General features: G+C 35.3%; 2 protein-coding genes across 6 annotated transcripts; one reads left to right on the top strand and one right to left on the bottom strand.

Annotated features, from left to right (window-relative positions):
* The first annotated feature begins 207 nt into the window (after positions 1-207).
* On the top strand, positions 208-6,277 carry LOC105638043 (transcription initiation factor TFIID subunit 4b). Of its 5 annotated transcripts, none has more exons than XM_089724846.1 (15): positions 208-846; positions 962-1,056; positions 1,149-1,215; positions 1,725-2,257; positions 2,358-2,453; positions 2,548-3,348; positions 4,030-4,154; positions 4,281-4,368; positions 4,483-4,618; positions 4,701-4,756; positions 4,839-4,895; positions 4,979-5,119; positions 5,225-5,290; positions 5,417-5,672; positions 5,772-6,277. In XM_089724846.1, the coding sequence occupies exons 2-15, from the start codon at positions 1,018-1,020 to the stop codon at positions 5,936-5,938; spliced, it is 2,628 nt and encodes an 875-aa protein (XP_089580972.1). In that variant the 5' UTR covers positions 208-846; positions 962-1,017; the 3' UTR covers positions 5,939-6,277. The 5 variants fall into 5 exon arrangements, with proteins under 5 accessions (XP_089580972.1, XP_089580971.1, XP_089580970.1 ...); XM_089724845.1 differs by having other exon boundaries at positions 1,722-2,257; XM_089724844.1 differs by having other exon boundaries at positions 1,149-1,254.
* Positions 6,278-6,401: 124 nt separating this feature from the next.
* LOC149494009 (rho GTPase-activating protein) lies at positions 6,402-10,749 on the bottom strand. The gene is made up of 11 exons (XM_089724848.1): positions 10,374-10,749; positions 10,094-10,193; positions 9,647-9,727; positions 9,416-9,532; positions 9,088-9,279; positions 8,422-8,909; positions 8,073-8,172; positions 7,695-7,754; positions 7,506-7,598; positions 7,153-7,269; positions 6,402-6,982 (listed from the first exon to the last, which is right to left on the bottom strand). The coding sequence occupies exons 1-11, from the start codon at positions 10,487-10,489 to the stop codon at positions 6,680-6,682; spliced, it is 1,767 nt and encodes a 588-aa protein (XP_089580974.1). The 5' UTR covers positions 10,490-10,749; the 3' UTR covers positions 6,402-6,679.
* Positions 10,750-12,635: the final 1,886 nt, after the last annotated feature.

Below are 12,635 nucleotides of genomic sequence, written 5' to 3'. Positions count from 1 at the left end.
TTTTGCGTCTGTTTTTCTTCACTCGGAACTTTCATTAATGAAACAGTTCAAAAGGAGATGATGTTGGAGATTCTGAACGATGATGTTATTGTGCTAATACGAACAGGAGGGGAAACCTTGTCCATCACATATGTTGTAGTCGAAAATATTTTCTTGTCCAACGAATAAAAAAAAATTTGAATCATGATAGGAAAAACTTCATCGGACGAAAACATTTCTTTCAATTTTATTTAATGGGCGAACGAGTGAGACACTACAACCCAATTAAGTTAAAAGTCTAGGACTCGATAAAAATTTACGGAAAGGTTATTAAATCAATTAAAAATATTTTATTCGACGAGAGCATTTTTAATCAATTATGGGAAAAATAAAAATAACAGCAAATGATGTCATTTCATGGCCACATCAGTATCTCGCTCGGCGTGTCAACGAGGCAATAGGCAGCCACATCACTTGTTTCTCTTCCACGTGGATGAGTTGCCTCGTTTCACTCTCTGGCAGATTCTGCCACGTGGTACATCCCATATTCCGCCACGTACGCATTATTTTATTTTTTCTTTCCCATGTAAGTTTCGCTCTTCCGATTCTGTTTTGATCCCTATTTCTGCAAATTCCGATCTGTACAAACGTCTTCATTAATAACGATTCAACTTGCAGAGACTCTACATTCAGATTGTAGAATTTATAAATCGAGATGATGGAAGAATACAGTTATGTTTTTGGTTTGGGATGACAACCATCTCTGCTTCCTCGTGTTTGTCTGCAACTGAGAGCGGTTGCACAATTGCTATCACTTTCTGCATAATTCAATAACTCCATGGCAAAAACGCGTTTAAACTTTCTTAGGTAGTAGCTTCCTTTATGATTCATGAATATGTAAAATTACATATTTACATTAATGTACAGATTCTATGTTTATTTTCTAATTTCGTACCTACACGCCCCCTCGGTGGTGATGCAGTTAGAGTGAGTTCGAGTCACTAGCCGGTGAGGCAGCGTCGACGACGGCAGTGTATCATGGATCCTTCAATAATGAAGCTCCTCGAAGAAGATGAGGTGAGTTACTGAATTTTCTCTATGCTGTGTCTCATATCTTTGGAAATTGAATTTTATAGAAAGTTTCAAATATTTGTGTGTTTGGCTTACAGGACGAAACAATGCATTCCGGTGCTGACGTTGATGCATTCCAGGCTGCCTTGAATCGGGATATTGTAGGTGATGCATCCACTTCTCAGCCGTCTGATTCGGATACAGGTCTCTCGATTATGATTAGAAAATGATTGATTATGTTAGTGTAGTTTTATTCGTTCTCAACAATGAAGATGGTTGGAAGTGATTAATTTACTGAATTTTCATTTCTTTGGATAGAGATGGTTTAACTGAATTTTGAAAAGTATTTTGATAATTTATTATTATTATTTTTTCCACTTTCAATATTTGTATAATTTGAATCTATGAATAATTTAGGATAATAATTTGGAAAAAGAATGTTTAATTAATTTTTCAGCAATACTGAATTATTTATTTTCTGAATTATACTTATAAAATGATTTCCGCCTTTTATGTCTTTGGCTACAAGCAAGCAATTTTATGGTAACATCCAGGAATATGGGAAAATAGTTAGTGAAAGATTGGAGCTCAGACATTTCTTGTTAGATGTTTTGGGCCTCTTATCTAGCTTACCTGGAATTTTCGTTGACATTTGCAACTTAAAAATTCAGCAGTTTTGTCATGTGAAATCAAACAAAGTCCCAGTCAACCATTTCTGGATTGGCAAACCACGTCACAAGGAGAAAATGCCAGTGGTCCAAGTCAGCAACAACAACAGCAAGAGCAGCACATATCTGTAACGGAGATAAAGCAGCATGGGTCTGCTGCTGAGAATCAACAACTACAGAATAATGTCAGACAGATGTCTAGTCACCTATCGTTACATCAGAAAGAGCTCCAAGATGATGTTCAGCAGGGGCAAACACAACAAATGTCTATTCAGACCCCTCAACTAACTGGGATGGAGATTTCTGAGAGAAATTCTATGTCATTACCTGAGTTAGAAAAAATGCAAAATCTAGATACTGGGTCTCAATACTTGAAGATAAAGAAGATGGTTACTCAACAGGCCACAGCTACAGAGCAACCTGGCAACCTAAAGAATCAAGTCAAGCCGATACCATTTATGCTATTGCTTCCTACCTTAAATTCGCATCTTGATAAGGACAGAGAAATGCAGCTTCAGACTCTGTTTAATAAAATGAGGGTGGGTCTCTGACATCAATTTCTACTATTCTATTATCCATCATGCGTTGGAAGGGGTGCCTTAAATGTTATCCTGATTCTTCTACTGCTATTGCTGTTAGAAAAATGAAATCAAGAACGAACAATTTGTCAGGCTTATGAGAAGTATTGCAGGGGAACAAGTGTTTAAGTTGGCATTAGAACAGGTGCAGTTGCAGGTAATTAAGAAAGGGCTTGATATAATTTTATGAATTTAGGAAACTTTTTGTTGATATCAAACTGAAAATTGGCTTGTCTTATACTGCATCGTAGATGCAATCTCAAGCTTTTGCACACCAATCCATTACGAGAACACCTGGTGCCAGTGCCTCTTCTGCAGTTCAAGTTCATGCTGATTATCCATCTGCAGAAAAAAGTGTTCAGAAACCCCGAGAGGTATATTGTCAGCCAGATTCTCATGGAATGCAGACCAGCTCTTCCTCCAGTGCTAGCATAGTCAATCAGGATAGGGAGCGCCCCTCAATTCCAGTGCCAGGACATAGAAAGCAGCAGCAACATTTGCACTTTCCACAGAGTTCCTTTCTAATGCATGGAAATAATACTGCTACTTATCACCCATATTCTGGAGCAAATGTCTATACTTCAGGATCTCCAATGAAACAACAACCTCATGATTTACAAATACGGAAAAGTTCACATCAAACCATGGGTGCAATTCGAATGGGAGGTTCAACCCACACAATGAACATTATGAATATGCCAAAATTTGAGAGGAAAAACTCTATTACAGATCCCAGCAGACTACAGAAGGGTTCTATTTCCCAATATACAAACAAATCGGCACTGCAGCAAAGCTCAGTTCCATGGCAAGCGCCAACAAATAAACAAGTACTGGTTGAACAGGCTACCGAGCAGCCATATAAGTCCCAGTTGTCTAACCCTCAGAGTTTGTCTGCCACCCTCGTTGATCAGGGGAATGCGGTACCAGGAAATATGAAGGATGAGTCTTTAGAGAAGCACCCTTCTAAAGTTGGTTTCTCCCCACCTACTAGTATGGTGCCCTCAAATTCAGTTTCTCCTTCCATTGCAAATAAACTGGACCCTAATGTCCCGGTAATCACATATTTTTTATGAATGAACTACTGCATTTAGTTGCTTTGGGTCTCAGTTTCTTTGCATTCTTTCTGATTTGATTCAAACCATGAAAATATTATTCGTTTAAAAGACTTAAAACATTTTTTAACTATCAGACCATTAGCTTTTGCATGAAGTTGATGAGGGGGCTATATAGATCAATGTTTATCCCTCATAGAGGTCATAAGAAAGTTTTACTGCAAATGTCCTTACAAGTGATTATAGATTCTTTCTTTGGTCATTCAGAGCTATTCTTATGCAAAGGTTTGTAGACAAGACAGCAAGTCAAAGGTGACAACATGCAAAGCAATTAGTTTGAAACCTGAAACTTCTGTCAGATTATTGTTTCTCTAATAACTTACAAGATAATGTTGGATTCATGGAACAGAGATAGAGAGAACTCAGACGTAGTTGAAAAGGGATAGTGTCCATTTGCAGATTGAAACCTGAAACTTCTGTCAGATTATTGTTGCTCTACTAACTTACATGATAGTGTTGGATTCATGGAACAGGGATAGGGAGAACTAAGATGTAGTTGAAAAGGGATAGTGTCCATTTGCAGAGTTAATTTTTTGGAAATATAAGTGTGCTTTTAATATGCTACATTCTCTAATTTATCTATCAATCATTGATATACCTTTTTTTTTCTACATTTATCAGGTAGGTTCTCAGATCCCATCTGTAGCTTCTTCTGCTGGAGTAAATGCGAAAACACCTCCAAAGAAACCATCAGTTGCCCAAAAGAAGCCACTTGAAGCACTTGATTCTTCTCCACCTGTTTCAAGGTGAATAACTTCTTTTTCCTGTGTCCCCTGGTTGAGAATGATTTTACAAGGCTCTCGATTTTCTTTCATTCTTGACAATTATTGTATTAGATCATCTTACAACAAAATTTATGGAATTCCATACAGTAAGAAGCAAAAAGTATCAGGGCAGTTTTCAGATCAAAGCATTGAACAGCTCAATGATGTCACTGCTGTCAGTGGAGTTAATCTAAGGGTATGTTAAACTTCATTTACAATTGAAGTTTCCTCATGAAAAGTGTGATTTAGTAAGTAATATTTGCCATCTCCTTAAAATATGCCCTTCTAACATTTTGCTTCTTTAAAACAGGAAGAGGAAGAACAGTTATTTTCTGGGTCCAAGGAGGATTGTCGAGTTTCAGAAACATCTCGGATGGTTGTGCAAGAAGAAGAGGAAAGACTGATTTTGCAGAAAATTCCACTCAAGAAAAGATTGGCGGAGATCAGTTAATATTCCTTCTATTCATTGATTTTAAATGTATTTATGTGCTATCAGTAATAATGCTTAATATCTGGGTTCTGTTCCAGTGAGCAGATATAGATTGAAGAATATCAATGATGATGCAGAGCGATGCTTGTCTTTGGTGAGATGGTAGTTCCTTGGATTTTTTTTTTTTTTTTTTTTTTTTCACTGTGAGACTTTTTCTTATGGAACTGAATCTTTAGTGCGTTGAGGAAAGAATGCGGGGACTAATAAGTAACCTGATCAGGCTATCAAAGCAGGTCAATTGAATATCCGCTGGAATTATCTCGCTATCTTGTCACTTTCTGTGTTCTTTTCCTGATTTTAATTTGGATATTTACAGCGGGTAGATGATGAGAAGTCTAGACACCAGAGTGATATTACTTCAGTCGTTCAACAACAAATCATGAGAATGAACCAGAAAGCTAGGGAAGAATGGGATAAAAAGCAGTCTGAAGTGGAAAAGCTCCGAAAAGTTAATGAAGTGGGTACTCTACATGCATCGCATGATATGTTAAACTTTTCATCAAGTTTGCAGAAACGAAGAAAATCTTATAAATAGAGATGAATCACCTGTCTATGAATGTAGCCCGAGGATGATAATGAAGTTGAAGTTGATAATGAGAAAGATGACAGTCATGCAAAATCAGTGAAGGTACAGACCTTTTCATATAACTTGAGTATTAAAAGCTCTCCTTTTACCCCCAAAAAAAAAGTGTTTGTGTGTGTGTGTGTGTATATATATATATATTATTTTGTAAAAAGTTCTCTTACTGTGCAGACGAACAGAGATGAGGATGACAAAATGAGGACAACGGCTGCAAATGTTGCTGCTCGAGCTGCTGTTGGTGGCGACGACATGCTTTCAAAGTGGCAACTCATGGCAGAGCAAGCGCGCCAGAGACGGGAAGGTGGAAATGAGGCAACTTCCAGTTCCCAGTCAGCTAAAGACGTTGGCCACAACCCTCGGTCAACATCTGGAAGAAATATGAAGGATAATCAAGAACCAGAAAAGAGGAGCTCTGCAGCTGCATCAAGTAAGTGCAACAGCTATTGGAGCACGATTCAGTTACACTCTGCTCATGTTGCGTGTTTCTGCATTTTTTTTGTGTTTTCACCCAATTTCCTTTCACCAGGGGCTGCCAGGAATTTGGGGAAGAACCAAGTAATGCAAATTAGTGTAGCACGCACCATTTCTGTCAAGGATGTAATTGCCGTGCTAGAAAGAGAACCCCAGATGTCCAAGTCTAATCTGATTTGTCGATTGCACGAGAGGACAGGGTCTGGTGCTCAAACTAAATAATGTAAGATTCAACCTGAAGTTGCAGTCGAGTTCTTAGTGAAGCAACATTAAGTTGCTTGCACCTAATCTGGTTGATTTAGTAGTTCTCTTCTCAATAATTCCACTGCAAGAGGTTTTCTGATAGGCTTTAGTTTTAATATCAGGCGGATTTTACAGTTGCACTCAACTTTGCGATATTGAACACTAGTGAATTGTGATGCTCGTTGTATTGATGGGATATTATGCTGAACTCGTCTTTACTCTCATCTAATGGGTTCTATTTTAAGGCCCAAGAGGAGAAATTTTGTAATTACAGAAAAATGATTTCCATATATTCATTAAATTCCTTCTGCTCCGGAACCCCAACCGATGTTTCTCTTTCATTTATTTTTCTCTTCTATGTTTGGAGTCCCAGAAAAATCTTCACAATTACCTTAATTGAGGTTTAAGTTTCCCCCAGTAGCTTAAGGTCGAATTCATGTCGTTTCGGGCAATAATTCGTCAATTAAAATCTCATTCTTGTAAATGTGCAAGTCGTTCGAAATCTACTTAGATTCTGCAATTAAGAAAAAAAAAATTTATTGTCGGGATCTCTAACTGTACAAAAAAAATCTTCATAAATTCCCTATCTAAAGCAGTCAATAAGTTGGCCAACAGCATCTTTAAGCATTAGGCTTGTCAAAATCTTCTCCTGTGGCAAATCTCCAATCTTTCTGGGTAAATTGATTGACTTGTTTATATTTTCTGAACCTTCCTCCAGTTCTACAATATGAAAAGAAAGCGGAACCTTGAATCAAAATGCAGGACAGAGAAGCTTTTAGAGCCAAGGAGCCTCCATTTGTGGTTAGATGAACAATCTTTAACCATAGCTGCTTGCTCTGGCGAGAGGAACTGGCAAATCCACTCAGGCAACTGTAAGTCATCCACTGTGCCTTTGGCAAAACAATACAACAACTTTGGCACCAACAGTTTACCCTTACTACTTATACCAACAGACGCTTGCACATAATCCTTCAATGAAGTTTTAAGCAACTCGTTCACATTTCCAGGAGTGAAGACTCGCACCTGATTACAAGTAAAAAAGCAATCAAATAAGAAAATATTTTACCTCTTCGTATATTCACAAACATTATCATGCCTTGTTTATTCTAATTTCTTTTCATACATTAGTTGCATTCTTGCTGAAATTTTTGCTCCATTTTAAACAAAAGGAAACAAGATGGCAGAGTACTCACTGCTGGTGAAGAATGCATTCCACAACTCAGAGCAAAAGCCAGGAGAGGCTCAGGTTGATCGATAGAAAAGTTCTGCTCCTCAGTTACCTTAAATTTTTGAAGAGCGAGTAGCAAGGCCTGATATTAAGGTTAAGGATGTCAAATTAGAATGTTAGATCACATCATCGTAAAAGATCAAACAGCGCCTAAACATTTTGAATTATGCCATGCCACCTACTTGGTGGGACCTCTAAAGTGAAAGGTCAGGCAAAAAAGAAAATTGGATCAATGAGTCAGCAAGCCTTGCCACAAGCATTACAGGCTGTATTTAGCAGGGGAAGCTGGGGGAATCATGCACATAATATGTAACTTACTATTTGTGGGCGATGAGCTGGAGGTTTCATCTTCAGAATGATGAACTCAATGTCGGCAGCACTGAATGAGTGACCTCCGATGGTGTAAGCAGCCTGCAGCCAGCATACCGTTTTGTTCACATTGGTTTCAAACATAAAATAGAAGGGAAAAAGGAAAATAACACCAGCAATTGAACTATAACATCAAACCTTCTGCATTAAGGAGAATAATTTAATATCACTTCTGGGAATGCCATAAGCTAGAAAGGCCTGAAAATAATAGCAGCAAGAAAAGCAAGTAGAAACAATTAGAGATATAAAGCAGCAAATATCATCATCAAAGGTGTTGAAATCTTAGTAATATATCTATCTATCAATCAAGTTGGCCTATAGATGCAAAAAGTGATCTAGAATGCTCGGGTCTTTCCAAGGCCAAGTGTCCAATTTTTAGCACGGCGATGCTATAGTGATATACACATTGAATGAGATAGGTGGATTAGATCTTGGAAATGGAAGAATAAACGGATAGAGGTTGGCTAAGATGCATGAATCGGAGAATGGTAATGTAAAGTATGGAAAAGGAATTACATGCATGATCAAAGCATTATACACATTAATCCAAAATGCCAGCTTCTCATTGCAAGACAGGTGAGATGGGTCAACTTCAGCTAGCTGCTCGACCAGGAACCTATGTAGCATGCACAAATATATCAGCAACCTCAATTGAAGAAGTTTAAAATAATAATTGCGAGTAAAGGATAAGCAGGATTTTGAAAGGTAACTAGACCAACGAATTTTTGCAAAGTCAGCTCCTAAGAGCAAGAACCAAAACACCAATATTGTAGTGCTTCAAGCTCTTATAGAGTGGGTAAAAATACCTCATTGGATACAAGGAGTAGGAGGATCTTAAATAGTAAGACTAAGTATAGTAATGAACCTAAATCTTTTGAGAGCCCCAGAAGCATATTCAAGTTCTTTCTTTCCAACAGATAACCATGAGACCTCAACTGCCGTACTGTAGGCTCCAACGCCTTGTATCCAATCTACTTTACCAGGAACACTATATGGATCCAGCTTGCAATATCTTGCAGTGTCATCAGAACCATTTTCCACGTCAATTGACGGACTCTTCATAAATGAATTCATTATTGGTGAGTCTGAGAAAGATGCCAAAGAAGAGTAGGAGAGGTGCCCCTGCGGTGAATATGGTGAGGCCATACCCTCAGAAGAAGTGAGCTTGGAAGAATCTGCTAAGAAGATAAATATATCTCTCATGCACAAGACCATTTCTTCAGAAAGTCGGTTAGGGTGGTGCCAAAGTCTGTCAACAAGATGAACTCGATTCAGATTTCCATTTACATCGGACTTGGGGGGCTTATCCTCCACTTTCCCTTGTACTTTCTCTCCACTGCAAGGTCTCCTGATCTGCAACAAAATTATAGCCTATTAAATTCTTCTGCTTCTCAATTACACCTAACTTTTCAATCAGGAGAATAGCACTCCGATGACTGACCAAAAGGATATAATTTGCTCCTAATAAGCTATCCACGAGTCCATGTTTAATCAAACAAAATTGCAAAGGAAGCCAGCAATAAGAGCATACCAGTTCTGTTAAACAAGCCTGAGAGTTGTCAACTGGTGATGATACTGGACAGGGCAAATGCCTTAAATGGTACTCAGCAAGATGACGCTCATTTCTCTCCTGACTAAGTTGACATTTTAAGGCAACCGATTCTTGTTCAAGCTTTGATACAGTTATCTCCAGAATAGCTATGCTATCTAAAAGCTCTTGGGCCTGCAAACCACATCATGGTATGACTTAAATTGGGAAAAGAAAAAAAAAAAAAGCAACAAAATAAAACTAAGAAGTTTGATATAAGAGAAAGAAAAAGATATGTATATGAAAAGAAAAAAAAATTGGGGATGTTGACCTTATCTGGTAGGTGACAAGGTGAACCTGAGAAGGATGAATCAGTGTGGTCAACAGCACTTGCTAGAGCTAGGCGCAAATTAATCTCTTCTTGCAACTGTTGTTGCAACTTCTTTACCTGAGAAGGCCAGATATCAATTACACACTTACCAAGTAATGATAAATCCACTCAAATTCAGATAAAATTAAAAAATAAATAAAATAAAATTGAGTCTGTATTGAGTTCACTTACATCTTCCTCAAGCTGGTATCTGTAAAAAGACGTGTTCCCACCATTCATTTTTCCACTTATTTTGCCCAGGGATTTAATATCCTGAAGAAAGTCAAAATATGGTTCAGAAACAAAAATGTGAACTTCTAACAAAGGGACAAGAAAGGGGAGTTGTGAATCCTAAAGGACCATAACAAGATGGAGAGTAGAATAATAGCATAATAGATACGGTTATAGTTTCCATTAAGACAAGGGCATGAACTTATAAAACGCTAATTACAGCAAAACTAGAAATAGAAGCAACCAAACGGCAGAAGATTATAATAATCAAATGCAAACAACAGATCAACTTCACTTAAAAGGATCGAGGATCTAAGAGTAAAGGGTTCACTTCCCACAGCAATAGCATTAGATATTCCATGGCAATAAGTAAATGTTTACAAATAGTTTAAACAAAAAATGCAGTACCTCAAAATCAGAAATTGAAGAAGGAGACCCATCTCCAGAAGAAATAGATCGAGCAGACAACCTACCACTCCTCCATAAATATTTATGAATAGAACTTCCCCTATTCATAATCAATAACCACATTCAAATCAATTACATAATCAATAAACACATTCTACTCATAAAATCAATTTCCCAAAAAAAAAAAAAAAAAAGAAAAACATCTTTTTCTTTTCCTGAAATAAGTGAAGATAGATACATATATAGAGAGTAATGTATACTACTGTAATGCTGGTCTTACAAATTCATCGGCAGTATAAACCCAAACCCCGCAGCGCCATTGTTGGTACTAGTAGAAATACTAGTGGTATTGTTGGATTCGTGGTCATCGAGGACTTCTGCTTTTAGACAAAGCATCTCTTCAGTTCCAAAAGGAGCATTTAGAAGGAAAAACGGAAAAAAAAAAAAAAAAAAAAATCCCTTCTTTTCTCTTCAATAAACCAACAAACAACAGAAGCAGCAAAGATAGGGAGGCAGATTGTCAAAATCTAAAAGACACCCATTGACTCACTCAGCGATAAAGCCGGGATTTTGCCTATTTATTCTACCAACCCAGTATTATGTGAACAACTCTTTAGACTATAAGCAGCAAATGCTACAGCAGCTTTCTCATGCTAATGTTGCTCTACAAGGAAATGATTTAATTTTATTTAATGTTATTTAAATGGAAAATGCACAAATTTCAATCCAAACACAAAATCTTTAACTTTATTTTTAAAAAATGCTGAGATTTCAATTATCTTGTCTTATATTATTAAGCCAACCAAGATAATTACGAGTTACCATATAGTTTTAACCAAGTCAAACACACCCTTACTTATGAATATTTACTTATTTTAAATATAATTTTTATCAAATAAAATATTATATTATCTTACTAATTTTTCAAAATAACAACATTGCCTTATTTGCAAATTTTTTTGACTTCCTATTTAATTAATCTATTCTTTTAGTAATTGTAACAAATTGAGTTAGTGTTATTTATTTATTAACCAAACATTTGAATAATTTTTAAATAATTTTACCAAACACATATAGCTACTTATCTAAATGGATTAAAAAATATATTTTAAGTCAAAAGTTAAAATATAAGTAATTATATCAATCACCCTCTAAAACACGAATTTTTTTTTATTTGATTTCATACAAAAAATTAGATAGACAAGTTATTATATAGAAAATAAAAAATACTTCAACTTTTTTTTCATAAAAAATACAATGTTAGAATAATGATATATTACACACGATTAAAATTATATTTTATAAAATAGTTATTTGAGTGAAAAATTAAATTTAAACTTATATTGCTTAAAACTTCTTTTAAAATTTATTACCAAAATAAATAATTATTTTAAAATTAGTGGCTGCAATCATTTAAAGTATTGTCTTCATGTAAAACTTTTTGTACAACAATTATTTTTTTCATTCAAGAGGAAAGAAAAGAATGAATGATTTTTGTTTTGTTTTTTTGGCTTTTCAAATTGGATGAATGATAGATAATAAAAAAAAAAATTGAAAAACATATGTGATGTTTGAGAAGGAGACGAGACCAACAATTAATAATTAATAATTAATAATTAATAATAAAGAAGGTATTATATAAAAGGGACCCATAAAAATTCTAAAGGATAATGTCAAATAAGGGAGGGGTCAGCAGCGGATCTGTGTTTCCTTTTTGGGACGGCTAAGTTCAGTCACCGACATCTCCGTCAAATGTACTCTTCTGGTAGTTGCTTTTTTTTTTTTTGGATCTTAAATTACTTTTCCAAAGGGAAATTCCTTGTAACTTGTAAGAGACTCCATATATATATATATATATATATATATATATATATATATATATATATAAGAATAAGATAAGGCATTAAGGTGAAATTGCATAATAATTTTCACACATTGCAGGTAATTTATCTTTTTAATTTAATTAAAAAATTAACTACCTCAAAATCAAAAGCGTAATAGACCGATGAAAACATATTTAATTCTTAAAAATACTATATTCGTTCTATAATATTTGTTTACATTTGATAAAATAATTGATTTTAAAATACTTATCATATTTGTGGTTTCGAGAAGTAATAAATATTTTTTTTCATATTTATTCTTTGTATACAACTAATAATTATTACTTCAATTTAATAGTTTTTTTAGAAAATTAGTATCAAATTAAGAGTAATATAGTCAATTTATTCAATAATTTATTATAATTTAAAATAATTTAATAATTTTTTTAAAAAATATAAAATTTCAATATGACCAATATTATGGATAAGAAGTAGTACTAATTCCGTTTCCATCTCCAATGGCATTAATTTATTTCAAATTGGATGGCTAAATTTCATCATGTTGAAATCATGGGCCAAGACATCAAATGGCCCAAGACTGAAGAATAATCATGGCCAATTGAGGCCCAACACGTCACCTGTCAATGATTAAAGGATTTCACTGGATTAAGGAAGTCCATTCCCTCTTCATAATAATCCTTATGTCAGAAATGCAAGGT

Source organism: Jatropha curcas, chromosome 8 (assembly GCF_041381405.1).
Source record: "Jatropha curcas cultivar XTBG-Jc1 chromosome 8, XTBG_Jcur_1.0, whole genome shotgun sequence".
In the NCBI taxonomy this organism is placed as follows: domain Eukaryota; kingdom Viridiplantae; phylum Streptophyta; class Magnoliopsida; order Malpighiales; family Euphorbiaceae; genus Jatropha; species Jatropha curcas.
This window is presented reverse-complemented; position numbering and strand designations above follow the sequence as displayed.

What these genes read in the sequence shown, in the direction of transcription:
- LOC149494009 (XM_089724848.1), bottom strand. Translation starts at nt 10,489, where the DNA reads ATGCTTTGTCTAAAAGCAGAAGTCCTCGATGACCACGAATCCAACAAT. An exon ending in CTTCAATTTCTGATTTTGAG is followed by an intron (nt 9,728 to 10,093) that starts GTACTGCATTTT and finishes GACTTTCTTCAG; the next exon opens with GATATTAAATCCCTGGGCAA. An exon ending in GATACCAGCTTGAGGAAGAT is followed by an intron (nt 9,533 to 9,646) that starts GTAAGTGAACTC and finishes TGGCCTTCTCAG; the next exon opens with GTAAAGAAGTTGCAACAACA.
- LOC105638043 (XM_089724843.1), top strand. Translation starts at nt 1,018, where the DNA reads ATGGATCCTTCAATAATGAAGCTCCTCGAAGAAGATGAG. An exon ending in AGCTCCTCGAAGAAGATGAG is followed by an intron (nt 1,057 to 1,148) that starts GTGAGTTACTGA and finishes TTTGGCTTACAG; the next exon opens with GACGAAACAATGCATTCCGG. An exon ending in TAGAACAGGTGCAGTTGCAG is followed by an intron (nt 2,454 to 2,547) that starts GTAATTAAGAAA and finishes ACTGCATCGTAG; the next exon opens with ATGCAATCTCAAGCTTTTGC.